The sequence below is a fragment of the Staurois parvus genome, unplaced genomic scaffold (genome assembly GCF_062004578.1).
Source record: "Staurois parvus isolate SC_StPar_1 unplaced genomic scaffold, SC_StPar_1.0 ptg000487l, whole genome shotgun sequence".
NCBI classification, from domain to species: Eukaryota; Metazoa; Chordata; class Amphibia; order Anura; family Ranidae; genus Staurois; species Staurois parvus.
In genome coordinates, this window is record NW_028318283.1 from 1,528,006 (window position 1) to 1,542,038 (window position 14,033).

The following is a 14,033-nucleotide window of genomic DNA, read 5'->3' on the forward strand; positions in this document are numbered from 1 at the left end:
GAAGCTCATACCATAAGATCATCCATATTTTTGTTAATATTCCCAATATATATAGGTTTATTTTGGGGTTATTTAATCTAAAGTCCAACCCTTCATAAAGACAAAAAAATGCCATAAATTGCCCAACGCATGGCAATAAGCAGGTATATAGTCCTAAAAACCTATTTTTCCAAAAACACTTGGAGGTCACATTCCACATTTAACCCCTTAGGGTACAGTGTATCAAGTTTATATATCCAGTGTTTCTCCTTTTTAAGCAGTTCTCTATCAAAATCACCTCTCCTTTGTGGGAAGTGCAGTGCATAGAAACCTTTTACTTTTGTACCGTCCAGTTTACCTCCATGATATTTGGCATAATGTTGGGCAAGATTACTGTCAGGGTCATTTGATCTAATATCTCTAAGATGTTCACCTATTCGTACTTTGAGTTGTCTTTTAGTCTTACCAACATACATCTTTTTACAGGGACAGGTTAAGATATATAATACTCTCACTGTGGAGCAGTTTATGAGACTCTGAATCTCATAATGAGTGTTATTTCCTGAGTCATAAAAGGAATCCGTACGATCCACATATTTGCAGATTTGACATTTTCCACATTTAAACATCCCCTTGGTACGTGATTTTAACCATGTTGTTTGTTTTAATGGTTGATAATCTGAATGAATAAGGAGGTCACCAAGATTTGGTGCTCTTCTTGCTACCATCTGGGGGCGCTCACCTACAATCTTACTCAACCTAGGACATTGAGTTAGAATCTTCCAATGTTTTTCTAATATCAATTTTACATCTTGCCATTGGGCTCCAAATTGGGTTATCATTCTAACAGGTTGATCACTCGGTTTAGCCTTTATATCCTTTTTAGGAGATAATAAGTCCTTGCGGTCAGTTTGATATGCCCGTCTCCGAGCATTTCTAATTTGGGAGTGGGAATATCCCCTTTCTCTAAATCTTCTATAGAGTTCCTGAGCCTCCATTCTAAAGTCATTGATGTTTGAGCAATTTCTCCGACATCTCAAAAACTGTCCCACTGGAATCCCTGAAATCAGTGAACGTGGATGATAGCTTCTTGCCTCTAGTAGGATGTTGGCAGCAGTAGGTTTTCTATATGTCTTTGTAAGGAGTCTTCCATTCTCAAGTCTAATCTCCAGATCCAGAAAAGAAATACATCTTTCATCAAATATATACGTGAGTCCAATGTTGAAGGAGTTCTGATTTAACTCTCCCAAAAATAGTTTTAATTCCTCAGATGTTCCTCGCCACACAAGGAACACATCATCTATATATCTTAACCAGATCTGGACATTAGCAAGAAATCTTGATGATCTGAAGACAACCTGCTCCTCCCAAAACCCCAAGTGGAGACATGCGTAGGCTGGAGCCCACGGTGCTCCCATACTGGTACCTCTAGTTTGTTGATAAAAAGTATTGTTAAATTGAAAAAAGTTATGTTTTAATGCAAACTCCAATAACTCACTAATAAATTCGTTCTGTCCTCCCAACCTAGGATATGTTTTATCAAGAAAATAAGAGACTGATCTCACACCATGATGGTGATGGTAAACCAGGGCGAATGCCCATATGTCATATTTATATATGTGTAATAAAGCATAATTTTTGGAAATTTTTCTGAGTGTCACGTTCTGTTCATAATGTAGCCGCTTTTTCTGTGAATTTCTTTTCACAAATCCCCTTTTTTGAATGCCTCTTTTGGCTACTGAATGGAGACCAAACCTTGGGTGACATGATAATTCATTTGACAACCTCTTAATAACTACCTTTAATACAGGCCCCATGAGATGCCCCTGGTACCTTTCATAGGCTTTTTTGAGTGTAGTTTGAGTGTGGGCGAGGATACAGGGGCCCCATGATCCCCTATTGCCCAGGGGCCCCATGATCCCCTATTGCCCAGGGGCCCCATGAGTTGTCAGTTCGCCCCTGACTCAACCCCTACACCACCCCCTATGACATAACAGTACGTTAAGAAATGCACATTTAATTTCTGCAGCTATATTAGTCGTGTTGGAGGTTTGTGTTCATTTTTTTTCAGGCATGTTGTGTGTTTCCGTATATACAAAAGAAATTGTATGAGGAGCATGGCTGGTTTTGACGTTTTGTTTGTGTTGCAGATGATTTCGAAGAGGATGCCGATATAACAGACGACCATTTCTTTAAGCTTCTGGAAGTGAACTCACAAGGTACAGAAATCCCAGATGTTGGGAAGAAATGTCTGTAAGTCCCAAATGCCGTCAGGAAAAAAGATTGATGAATGAATTGTTTGGGGTTTGGCCTGCTATAGATGTGAGATGCGATTGGCCAAAACTCGGTGACTTCTGCCAAGTGCCGAGACCCTTCAATAATAAACTGTGCTTTCTTCGAGCATTTACATTCACTGTGTTCACCAAAACCGAGCTTGATTATACCCATTTCCAAATCTTTACCCATTGACAGTAACCAAAAAAATGCTTCTACTTGATTAGAAGGATAAATTGTTGGACTATACTTGGATTCAAAAGCCCCAACTACACGAGATAACTGAGTTTATACCCTTGATGTCCATAACCTGTATATTACTGTTCTTAGTAACGGCCCCTATGCCAAGAAAGCATTAATTTATGCTTTTAAAAGACGACCGCCCAGTTACTGACAGCAGCTGGTATACACGAACAAATGGGAACCAGTCAATGTGGTTCTTGATCAGGTGCTCACTATGACAGCCAATTAGGTTACCATATATGTATTTGTTTACAAACATGTTATAGTGCAATACCATGTTTAACCACCTTCCTGCCAGAGGTGTTTTATGGGCTTCCTGATCATGTGATCGCTGTGATTGGCTGTCACAGTTATCACATGCTCAAGAGCCCATATTACTGGCTCCTGATCGTCATTTTACGAACTGCCGGTGGCAGCGCAGTCACAATCCTGGGGGCACAAACTCTAGCCCAGCACAAAAAAACAACACATATACTGTATGTGACAGCACATCGCTTTATCACTGCCACTTATATGCGTAATGCCAACATGAAGGGGTTAAAAAAAATCTGTTTATAAATGTAAAATGATGTAGGTGGACAAAGTTTTCTTTTTTCATTAACCACTTGCCTTCCAGAGGATTTAACTCAACCCCCCCCCCCCCTTCCTGACCAGGCCATTTTTTGCGTTACAGCGCTGTGTTACTTTAAATGACAATTGCGCGGTCATGCAATGCTGCACCCAAATGAAATTTTACGTCCTTCTTTTCCCACGAACTGAACTTTCTTTCGGTGGTATTTGATTGCCTGTGCATTTTTTATTTTTGCGCTATAAAAAAAAAAGACTACTGTATTCTGCTCCATGTCTTTGCTAAAAAGAATCCCAATACGTATAAATTAATTGGTTTATGTGAAAATTATAGCATCTACAAATGACGGTATATATACTGGAATTTTTTTTTCTACTAGTAATGGCGGTGATCAGCGACTTACAGCGGGACTGCAGCAGATATTCTGACACTGGGGGGAACTGACTTGGTGACACTGATATCCCCAGTTACACCAATACAGTGATAAGTGCTAAAAAATGCACTGCCACTGTACTAATGGCCCTGGGCAGGAAGGGGTTAACAAGGGGCGATCAGAGGTTAACTATGTGCAGGGAGTGTTTTACTAGGGGAACGTGTGTGCTGGTGCTTCACTGTAAGCACACTGCTCTGGATGGCTGTGCTGTGCACAGCCATCCAGAGCAGTGTGCCCAAGCTGACAGGGAGGAGGACTGTTAGTAAACAAAACAGTCCTACTCCCCATTGGTGATTGTTGGAAATCACCGGGCGTCGGCGAGTAATTACTGGCCGGAACCTGGTGATTGACGGCTGCGAGTGGCGGCGCGGATAGGGTGCGCGTGCACCCCCTACCAGGAAATGCAAACTCACGTATATATACGTGATTGTGCGCACCGTGGCGCCCTGTAGCAGTATATCTGCTATAGAGCGGACAGGAATCGGTTAATCTACAATTATGACGCTGCTAAATTTGGTCTGGGCATCTAGACTTCAATGACCTTTGCTCATAAAAGGTATAAAAATCGACCTTCCATCAAAATGCAAGGTCTGCTTATCAATAAAGTCCCCTGCCCTTTATTAAAACACTACGTGAAACATACATGCATTGGGAGTTCTTATTGCTGACTGCTGGGAATATCCACCGTCTCTATTTGTCCTGGTGTCACGAGACAGAAAGTGATGGGAAATCCAAACTTTTACAGTTGTCACCAGAACAGGAATAGAGTTGAAATCTTCCAAAGGCTAATCTGTTCTGATGTCAACTGTATAAGAGGAGATTTCCACTCACTTCCTGTTGTGTCTCCCAAACAGGAAGGGAAGAGATATCTTCCATATTGGTCACGGACAGCAAAAATAAACTCACAACACTTCCGTATGCCATCCAAAACAAAAAATAAATTGTGATCTTTACGTACATTTAACTGGTTTACATAGACAAACGCGGTTTCTGCTTTATCTTAAACTAAAAAAACAAAAAAAGGTTTTCGCCAATACGTATACTTTAAAGTGTAAGTTCACCTTTAGTTACTTTTTACAAAAATGTATTTTATTTATTTTATTTCAGGTACTTATATAGCGCCGCCAATTTACGCAGCGCTTTACATATATATTGTACATTCACATCAGTCAAAAATCCCCCTATGCAATTCCAGATCCCATAAACAGGTCCTTATTTTAAAATGCTGCTCCTGCTTTCCTTTAAAGTAGAGTTCCACCCAGAAGTGGAAGCTCCACTTATCTATCCCCCCCCCCGCTGCCACATTTGGCACATTTTGGGGGGGAAGGGAAGGTGGGTATGTGGTTTTGACAGGTACCCACTTCCACTTTCGGCTCAGTTTGGGGACACTTCACGGGTCCTAGAGGAACACAGTCCATTCACAAACAGGGAACCAGCTGTGAAGCCGCAAGACTTTACGGCCAGTTTCCCTTAGTCAAGATGGCGGCGCCAGCACCCTACACCCGATTGAAGAATCAGCTCAGAGTGAGGACACTGCTGGATCCCTGGACAGGTAAGTGCCCTAATATTGCAAGTCAGCAGCTACAGTATTTGTAGCTGCTGACTTTAAATTTTTTGGGCGGGGGGTAGTGGGCCCAGAAATCCACTTAAAATATGCAGTTAGGGGTGTGGGGGGGGGGGGCACAGAAGTGACTGGCCCCCCCCAATCCTCCTCCAATTCAAACTGCGTTCACGCGCAATGTGCTCTCTTCTTATCTAATTGCAGCCGCTGAGCTCAACTGATGCAGCTGTTGAAGGAGAGAGTGCCCTGTACATGGGCACAGTTTGAGTACCGACCGCTAGGGGGCGCACACTTGTAGTGTCCAGCCTGTCCTGCAAACACCAGGACAGTGGGGCAATCAAGGGGCTTCTGTGGAGAAGACCCTCCACGGCTACATATCTACAGGAAAGCAGAAGCAGCATTTTAAAAGGAGGACCGCTCATATGAACTATTTATGGGATCTGGAATTGAACTGGGGGATTTTTGTAAGAAGCTACTAAAGGCGATCTTACACTTAGATGTGATGTTACAGTACTGAAATCACCTTTGGTAAGTCATGAGTACAACCCTATGTATGTGTCATTTCAGGTCACAGTCCAGGAGCGGCACCAGTGGGTCGGAAAAGAAAAAAGGTGTTGCTGCCCACCATGCCGTGTATTCCGGGTGAGCCTCAAAAATTTATGTACTGGGAGTACTAGGGGGGACTGCTGCACTGATGATATGTAGAATATACATTTAACATTGAGAATGATTCATTACTATAGTACTGCTACCTGTTGGTTGATTATAGACTTTGCAGAATGTGGAATTACACAAGGAATTATACAAAGAGCTATGGTCTCCAAACAAGCTGACCCTGAACTATGAGTACTGGCCCACTGGATGTATATAAATAAAATGAGTGCGCTGTACACTAAATAATCATAAACAATAATCAATCAAATAAATGCTGCTACATAAAAAATGTGCATAAGTTAATTGAAATGATATAAGTCCACATTCCTATATTAAATAATTAAAAGTCCCAAAATTCAATAATACAGTGCTGCTAAAGAAATCCTCCAACGCAAAGTGTATAGGTGTCCACAAATGCTTGACACAAAAGAAAAAGTCAGCCTCTAACCAGACACTTTGATCTCCAATCAGGAGATTAAATGAGCAGATGGTGTTCAGATCCCACACTGACACCCTAGATAGCCATATCATGGAGATGAATAAGGAGATGAATGGACAACTGCAGGTTCACTTGAACAAATCCATCACATCAGACAAGGAAAAGTTTAAAACAGAATAAGAAAACCTCATAGTGCGACCCGATAAACCAGCAAAGCATTTATTAAAGTATTGCAATTACATAGATAAGGTGCATAAAGGCAGTGTAAATATTTAAAATTCCCATGGTGTCAGATCACCAGGCGGAAGGTGGTGACATCACAGAAAGCTCCGCCCTGGATGTATGCTTGGCTGAGATTAACCAGTGGCTTTATGTACAATATATCTCTGCTTAGCAATGAACACTTACTAAGGCCAGTTTAGACAGGAGGTAATTAACGTACCAGCATGTCTTTGGAGTGTGGGAGGAAAATAGAGTACTCAGAGAAAACCCACGCAGGCACAGAGACAACATACAAACTCCATGCAGATAGTATTCTGAACAGGAATTTAACCAAGGACTCCAGTCCTGCAAACCACTGTGCTACTGGAATGTAGAATCTACTGTATGTTTTAATGAGTTCAATTAAAAATGTGTGTAGTGTACAATGAATACACGCCCAGAGATCCTGTTTTTTTTCTAATTGGAATAAATATTGAAGTAGTTCAGAATTTTTTACATTGATGCTAAGTTCTTGTAGTTTGGTCTTTTAGGCCTTGCTTTAATTTTGTCTCTCATTACACTGATGAGTTCCTGTTGGTGGATTTTTGTGATTTAGCCGTGTTGGGTTGCCCATGAGTTATTTTTGTCAGAAGTCAGATCAGTAAGCCGTGGTATTTTTCTCTGTGATTGCAGAGTATGTTCCCGGAGCACTAGGACATGAGGACAGGGACTGTCCCAGCGACCGAACCTGCAAATCCGAATATTTCTCAGGTGAGCCAACACAGAGCTACTAAAGGGATATGGCATATATTCATTTTCCATAGACCAGGGGTTCAACCTTATTGAAATATGGGCTTAGTAAATACTTCTAATACCTTCTTTTCCCCAATAATAAAAAAAAAAATTATACTCACACAATAAAAGTACATGAATGCAAACTATGTATTTAAATACTGGGAGGTTCTGGGTGGAGCATAGTGTCACTGTAGAGGAATGGGGGTTCTGGAGGGGATTGGGGTTGGGTCTCTCCAGGAGGCTGGGGGCTTTGCAGGGGCACTGTGGGAGACTGGAGGGTACTGCGAGAAGTTGGGAGGCTGGAAGTTCTGCAGCAAGCTAGGGGGCACTACAAGGGGCTGGGTGGGACTATGAGAGGTTGGATAGCACTGTGAAGCCTAAGGTTTCTCGGAGGACCTGGGGCCATTGTGGGTGGTTGAATGATGCTGCAGGCCACTACAGTACCTCCATTTCTAAATATAATCTCTAATAATTTCTATATTTTTTAATTTAAATAAGAACTGTGGGCAAAATTTTATTTTCCCATGCAGTGAGGCTTTGCCCACACTGTATGGGTTAACTGCACGTTTCTGCCTAGGAAATTGCAGGTGGAGATTACCTAATCTGCCAATCATCTGAGTGTAGGACTGGACCCTGCCATTCCTGACACCCCCCCCCCCCCTGCATGCTATCAGTCTTGTGAATGGATTGTTCCTGATGTCATCACACCCATAGAATGGCTCTGGACTTGATGATGGCTGGAACAGTCCACCTCTGGACGTAGGGGTACGCTTTTTTCGAAGGATCGGGTAAGTATAGCTTTTCCATGCACCCCTGGACAAAACAAGCAGTTAACCCATACAGTGAGCACAGCCCAACTGCATGGAAAAATAAAAATTTTGCTCAAAGTTCTGATTTAAGATTTTTATTTCACACAACAAAACAATACAGGATCCTGTATTACATTTGGTTTTTTTTTTGTTTGGTTTTTTTTTTCAATCTTTTTATTGAACCGTTTAACATATTAAGGACATACACATAACAAACAAAAAAAACCATAAACAAATGTTCACATATGTCCTACCCTCACAGGGGTGGAGAAGGTCAATCAAAAGGCTGCATCCAAAGATTCTCCGAAACGTTCACATGGCTATCACCACCAACCAAGAAATAAACGTGTGGATATAAAGTTTCCCATCCTAGTGTACATTATGGCATGCACTATGTCCTCAAGACCAGGAGGAATACTGTATCACATTTGTTATCGCAATCAAAACCAATACATGCAAAAAATAATGGCATGGTTATAAAGCAAAAACAAAACATTTGAAGTCAATTACCAGATCGGCTGCCTTGTGACAAAAGAACCGTAATATGTTCCTGAGTACTTTAGAACTCTGTAGAATGACGTAGGACATTGTAGAATAATAAACTAACCCACAGACTAGTGTACGAATTTTACTGTTTCAATAAAAGGTAAGGCCTCGTTCACACCATACGTGCAGAAAAACTGATGGAAACTGACGTGCAGATTTCACTTGCAGAGACATCAGTTTTCATGCGTGCCTCAATCATCATCAGAAAAAATCTGCACATGATACTAGTGTTGTGGTGTGAACAGGGCACATAGAGAACAATTGATTTCATTGTGCTCTTGCAGAAAGCGTGCAGAAAAACTGACGTTTCTGCACCACGGTGTGAACGAGCCCTAAAGGATGAGAGTGTGCCATCACTAAAGCGAGATGGCTAAGAGGCCGGAAAGCAGGAGAAGAAAAGGTACTGTATAAGGCTCGTTCACACCAGTGCTGTGAAGATACAATGCAAATGACACATTTCACGGTTTACATTTTTCTTTTTTGTTCAACATTTTGAAATGTCACAAATTGACATTTCATACATTCGATTCACCACCGTGGGTGGCAATGTGGTATACTGCTCTGCAACATGCTGTGCTGAAAAGAATACAGTATGTCCTAGTGCAGTGGTAGCAACTGAACTGAAATAATAAGACATAAGGCAAATTTCCTTGTTTATGCAATAACGTATACAGTATGAAGGGGTCCCAGTAGTCAAATACAGGTGACACTAAATTCATCATAAGCCAAGTACTCTGAATCTGTCATCTCACTGGCATTACACTGTCTTATTTGGCTGTTCCTGTACACTGCCATTAAAGCGGAACTAAACTCTCTCAATTGACAATGAAGCAGAACTCCAGGCAAAAATAAATTTGTACATGGGCTAACTGCTTGTTTGTGTCTAGGGGCGATAAGAGCAAAGATATACTTACGTACCGATCCTACGAGCGCAAGACTGGTCCCTACTGCTTCTGCCCCCCTGCACGCTAGCGGTCTTGTAAATGGACTGTTCCTGACGTCATCACGCAAATAGACCGACTCCAGACGTGAGGGCGGCAGGAATACTCTACGTCTGGATGTGGGGGAGCTCCGTTTTTTTGGGAGGTTCGAAGGACAGGGTAAGTATAGCCTTTCAGGGGCCCCCTGGACAAAACGAGCAGTTAACTCATGGAGTGCGGTCACAGCCCCACTGCTTGGGACAATAAAAAATTTACATGGAGTTCTGCTTTAACTATTTTAATCCTTATGCTGCCAGCATTAGTAAATATAATCATAGGGCATATGTGGAGGATTGATATGGGGTCATGTTTCCCTGCAGAGGTACCATCCCTATAATATAGATAATAATATAGATATATAAAGTATAATATTGCTGTGGTTATATGCCAGGATTAGTAAATAAATAGAAAGGCATATTATAGTTACTTGTTTTATTTATTTATTTACTTTGCATATTTTTTTCAGTTTCTTCCTGGTTTTTGGCCTAGGCCGAAATAATGTCATACATCCCAGGAGTCTTCATGGGAACTTTTTTTTTTGTATCTGGAGGAGGAGAGGAGGGGTATTCTCAGCTAAGCACACCCTCCCTCCTGCCTGCATGCCTGAGTGATTTCTCAACAAAATAAAACCTGGAGACATGGATGGATGGGGGAGTTTGCTTTGAATAAAAAATGAATTAAATAGTGTTTTCAGTTTGTGGTGCTCAGATACCATTAAGTTCCACTTAATGTCCTTTACACAGTGCATTCAGAAAGTATTCACAGCGCTTAACTTTTGACACATTTTGTTATGTTACAGCCTTATTCCAAAATGGATTAAATTCATTTTTTTTCCTCAACTTTGTACAAACAATACCCCATAATGACAATGTGAAAGAAGTTCATTTTGAAATCTTTGCAATTTATTAAAAGTTAAAAACGAAAAAAAAACCCATGTACGTAAGTATTCCCAGCCTTTGCCATGACACTCAAAATTGAGCTCTGGTGCATCCTGGTCCCACTGATCATCCTAGAGATGTTTCCACAACTTGATTGGAGTCCACCTGTGGGACATTCAGTTGATTGGACATGATTGGGAAAGGCATAAACCTGTCTATAGAAGGTCCCACAGTTACCAGTGCATGTCAGAGCACAAACCAAGCCATGAAGTCCAAGGAATTGTCCGTAGACCTCCAAGACAGGATTGTATCAAGGCACAGATCTGGGGAAGGGTACAGAAAAATTTCTGCAGCATTGAAGGTCCCAATGAGCACAGTGGCCTCCATCATCCATAAATTGAAGAAGTTTGGAACCACCAGGAATCTTCCTAGAGCGGGCCACCTGGCCAAAATGAGCGATCGAGGGAGAAGGGCCTTAGCCAGGGAGGTAACCAAGCACCCAATGGTCACTCTGAAAGAGCTCCAGCGTTTCTCTGTGGAGAGAGGAGAACCTTCCAGAAGAACAACCATCTCTGCAATACTCCAACAATCAGGCCTGTATGGTAGAGTTGCCAGACAGAAGTCACTCCTCAGTAAAAGGCAAATGGCAGCCCACCTGGAGTTTTCCAAAAGGCACCTGAGGGACTCCCAGACCATGAGTAACAAAACTCTCTGGTCTAATGAAACAAAGATTGAACTCTTTGGCCTAAATGCCAAGCATCATGTCTGGAGGAGACCAGGCACCGCTCACCACCTGGTCAATACCATCCCTACAGTGAAGCATGGTGGTGGCAGCATCATGCTGTGGGGATGTTTTTCAGCGGTAGGAATTGGGAGACTAGTCAGGATCGAAGGAAAGATGAATGCAGCAATGTACAGAGACATCCTTGATGAAAACCTGTTCCAGCCACGCTCGTCTCTTTCTTTTCTTTTCTCTCTCTCTTTTGCACCCCCTTTTCTCATATTCTAACTAGCTATATTTGTCATAATGTATGGAACACTCATAGATGTACAGGTGTAACAATAATCCACAAAACTAACCCACACTTTACGGATATGGAAACATAGGACATATATGCCTTGAGATGATACTTTTGTCTTGCACTTCATAGTCCTGTTATTTGAGCTCTCCCTACATAGAGACTAGTGTATACCGTATTTATCTAAATTACATACTGTTATCAGTACTGCTATGGTTATATCTTTTGCATCTGCCTTGCTGTGGGACCTCGTCTCATGATGATCTACAATTTAATCTGATCCCGTCTGCGTTACGGGAGAACATGTAAGAGGATGTGCATGGACTGCGATCCATATCTGTCTATGACTTGTTTTGCCTTTCATACTTCAATAAAACTTTTTATAAAGGAAAAAAAAAAAAAAAGAAAACCTGTTCCAGAGCGCTCTGGACCTTAGACTGGGGCGACGGTTCATCTTTCAATATGACAATGACCCTAAGCACACAGCCCACATAACAAAGGAGTGGCTACGGGCCAACTCTGTGAATGTCCTGAAGTGGCCCAGCCAAAGCCCAGACTTGAACCCGATTGAACATCTCTGGAGAGATCTGAAAATGGCTGTGCACCGACGCTCCCCATCCAACCTGGTGAAGCTTCAGAGGTACTGCAAAGAAGAATGGGAGAAATTGCCCAAACATAGGTGTGCCAAGCTTGTAGCATCATACTCCAAACGACTTGAGGCTGTAATTGGAGCTAAAGAGGCTTCAACAAAGTATTGAGCAAAGGCTGTAAATACTTATGTACATGTGTTTTTTTTTTTTTTTTAGTTTTTTTTTTTTTTTAATAAATTGCAAAGATTTCAAAACAAACTTCTTTCACGTTGTCATTATGGGGTATTGTTTGTAGAATGTTGAGGAAAAAAATGTATTTAATCCATTTTGGAAGAAGGCTGTAACATAACAACATATGGCAAAAGTTAAGCGCCGTGAATACTTTCTGGATGCTCTGTACGTCTCGTATCCTTCTGCTGATGCAGGGTTGGCTCCTCTGCTCTGCTGTCAGCCATGATAGGCGTAGTTTTGTATGTAACGTTCTGTTAGGAATTGCTTCTCCCATGTAATATTAACAAACTAAAACTGCTCTAACTCTGACATCACTTCTAAAATGAAACTAATTTATATTAAACTACTTGAACTTCAATGTTACCATCGTTTTTAGTTCTCTAGAATGATATCTTTACGATATTCTCTGGCTTTCCCCCCAGAAAATGATGACGTAGGAGAGGAGGACGGCAGCTGTCTCAGGCCTCTAGACCCCGGTGCGTTCTGCCTCTTTGGTATAGGTTTGGTCACTTGTAGCTGTTGGTAGTGATGTGTCAGATTAGGCCACACACATTGTGCCCCATCCTCTACAATGTACAATGGACTGAACTGTTAAACTCATTGCCCAGTCCTGCAGATTACATTGGGTGAGTGTGGCTGTCCCAAAGGTATTATCGGAGATTCGCTTTTTTTCTTTAAACAAGATATTACCACCTTTTTAATACCTTATTAGGACTTATTTTTCCTCTTCTTCCCTTCAGCACTTTTTTTTTGCAGATTTATAATTTTTAAATGTATGTAAACTTTTTAAAGCTTAAATTTTATTTTTTTTTTAAATTAGTTTGAGAGACAATACTTACATTGGGTATAGAAAAGAATCTCCCCCCTTTAAAATAGTCACATTTTGTTGCTTTGCAGCCTGATATAAAGACAGACACAGTTTTTGTTTTATTCAGCTGTATTTACTCTGTGAAACTTATAACATCCAGGTGAAAGATATAACTCCAAAACTCCAAACTCCAAAAAAAATCAAAACCAGAATCACTGAGTTGGAAAAAGGATCCCCACCCCCCTTGTGTCAGTGTTTTGTTGAACCACCTTTTGCTTTAATTCCAGCCTGTAGTCTGTTGCAGGGGTGGACTGACAACTCATGGGGCCCCCCGGGCAATAGGGGATCATGGGGCCCCTGTGCCCATGCCCAAACTCAAAAAATCCTATGAAAAAGGTACCAGGGGCATCTCATGGGGCCCCCTACTGACCCCGGGCCCTCGGGCAGTGCCCGAGTTTCCAAATGGTCAGTCCGCCCCTGGTCTGTTGGGATATGTCTCTACTAACTTTGCACATCTAGGCTCTTCTTTGCAGAATTGCTCAAGTTCAGTTAAATTTGATGGCGACCGTTTGTGAACTGCAGTCTTCAAGTCATTACACAGATTATCAATGGGGCTTAAGTCTGGACTCTGATTAGGCCATGCTAGGACATTCCCCTTTTTCTTCAACCTTTGTTTGCTCATTTTTGCTTTGTGCTTTGGGTGATTGTCATGTTGAAAGGTGAACCTTCTTCCCATTGACAGCTTTCTGGCAGAGGGCAGCAGATTTTCCACAAGAATTGGACGGTATTTTTCCCATCCATTTTTTCTTCTATCCTGACAAATGCTCCAGTCCCTGTTACAGAGAAACCTCCCATAACAGGATATTCTCCCCTCCATACCTTACTGTAGGAATGATGGGATTTGGATGGTGAGCTGGATTGGATTTCCAACAGACATGTCGTTTAATGTTGACGCCAGATCATTCAATTTTAGTCTCATCTGACCAGAACACCTTTGGCCTCAGAATCTTCAAGGTGCGTTTTGG

General features: G+C 41.7%; 1 protein-coding gene across 2 annotated transcripts in view; it reads left to right on the forward strand.

Annotated features, from left to right (window-relative positions):
• The window catches only part of LOC149452237 (uncharacterized), an 81,558-nt gene that overhangs the window by 17,068 nt on the left and 50,457 nt on the right, over nt 1–14,033 (forward strand). The window contains exons 6-9 of one of the 2 annotated variants that reach the window (XM_089689615.1): nt 2,130–2,198; nt 5,626–5,700; nt 7,046–7,123; nt 12,623–12,676. In XM_089689615.1, coding sequence (XP_089545741.1) covers nt 2,130–2,198; nt 5,626–5,700; nt 7,046–7,123; nt 12,623–12,676 — 276 coding nt within the window. The remainder of the gene's footprint in view (nt 1–2,129; nt 2,199–5,625; nt 5,701–7,045; nt 7,124–12,622; nt 12,677–14,033) is intronic. The other variant, XM_089689614.1, reaches the window with a different exon arrangement.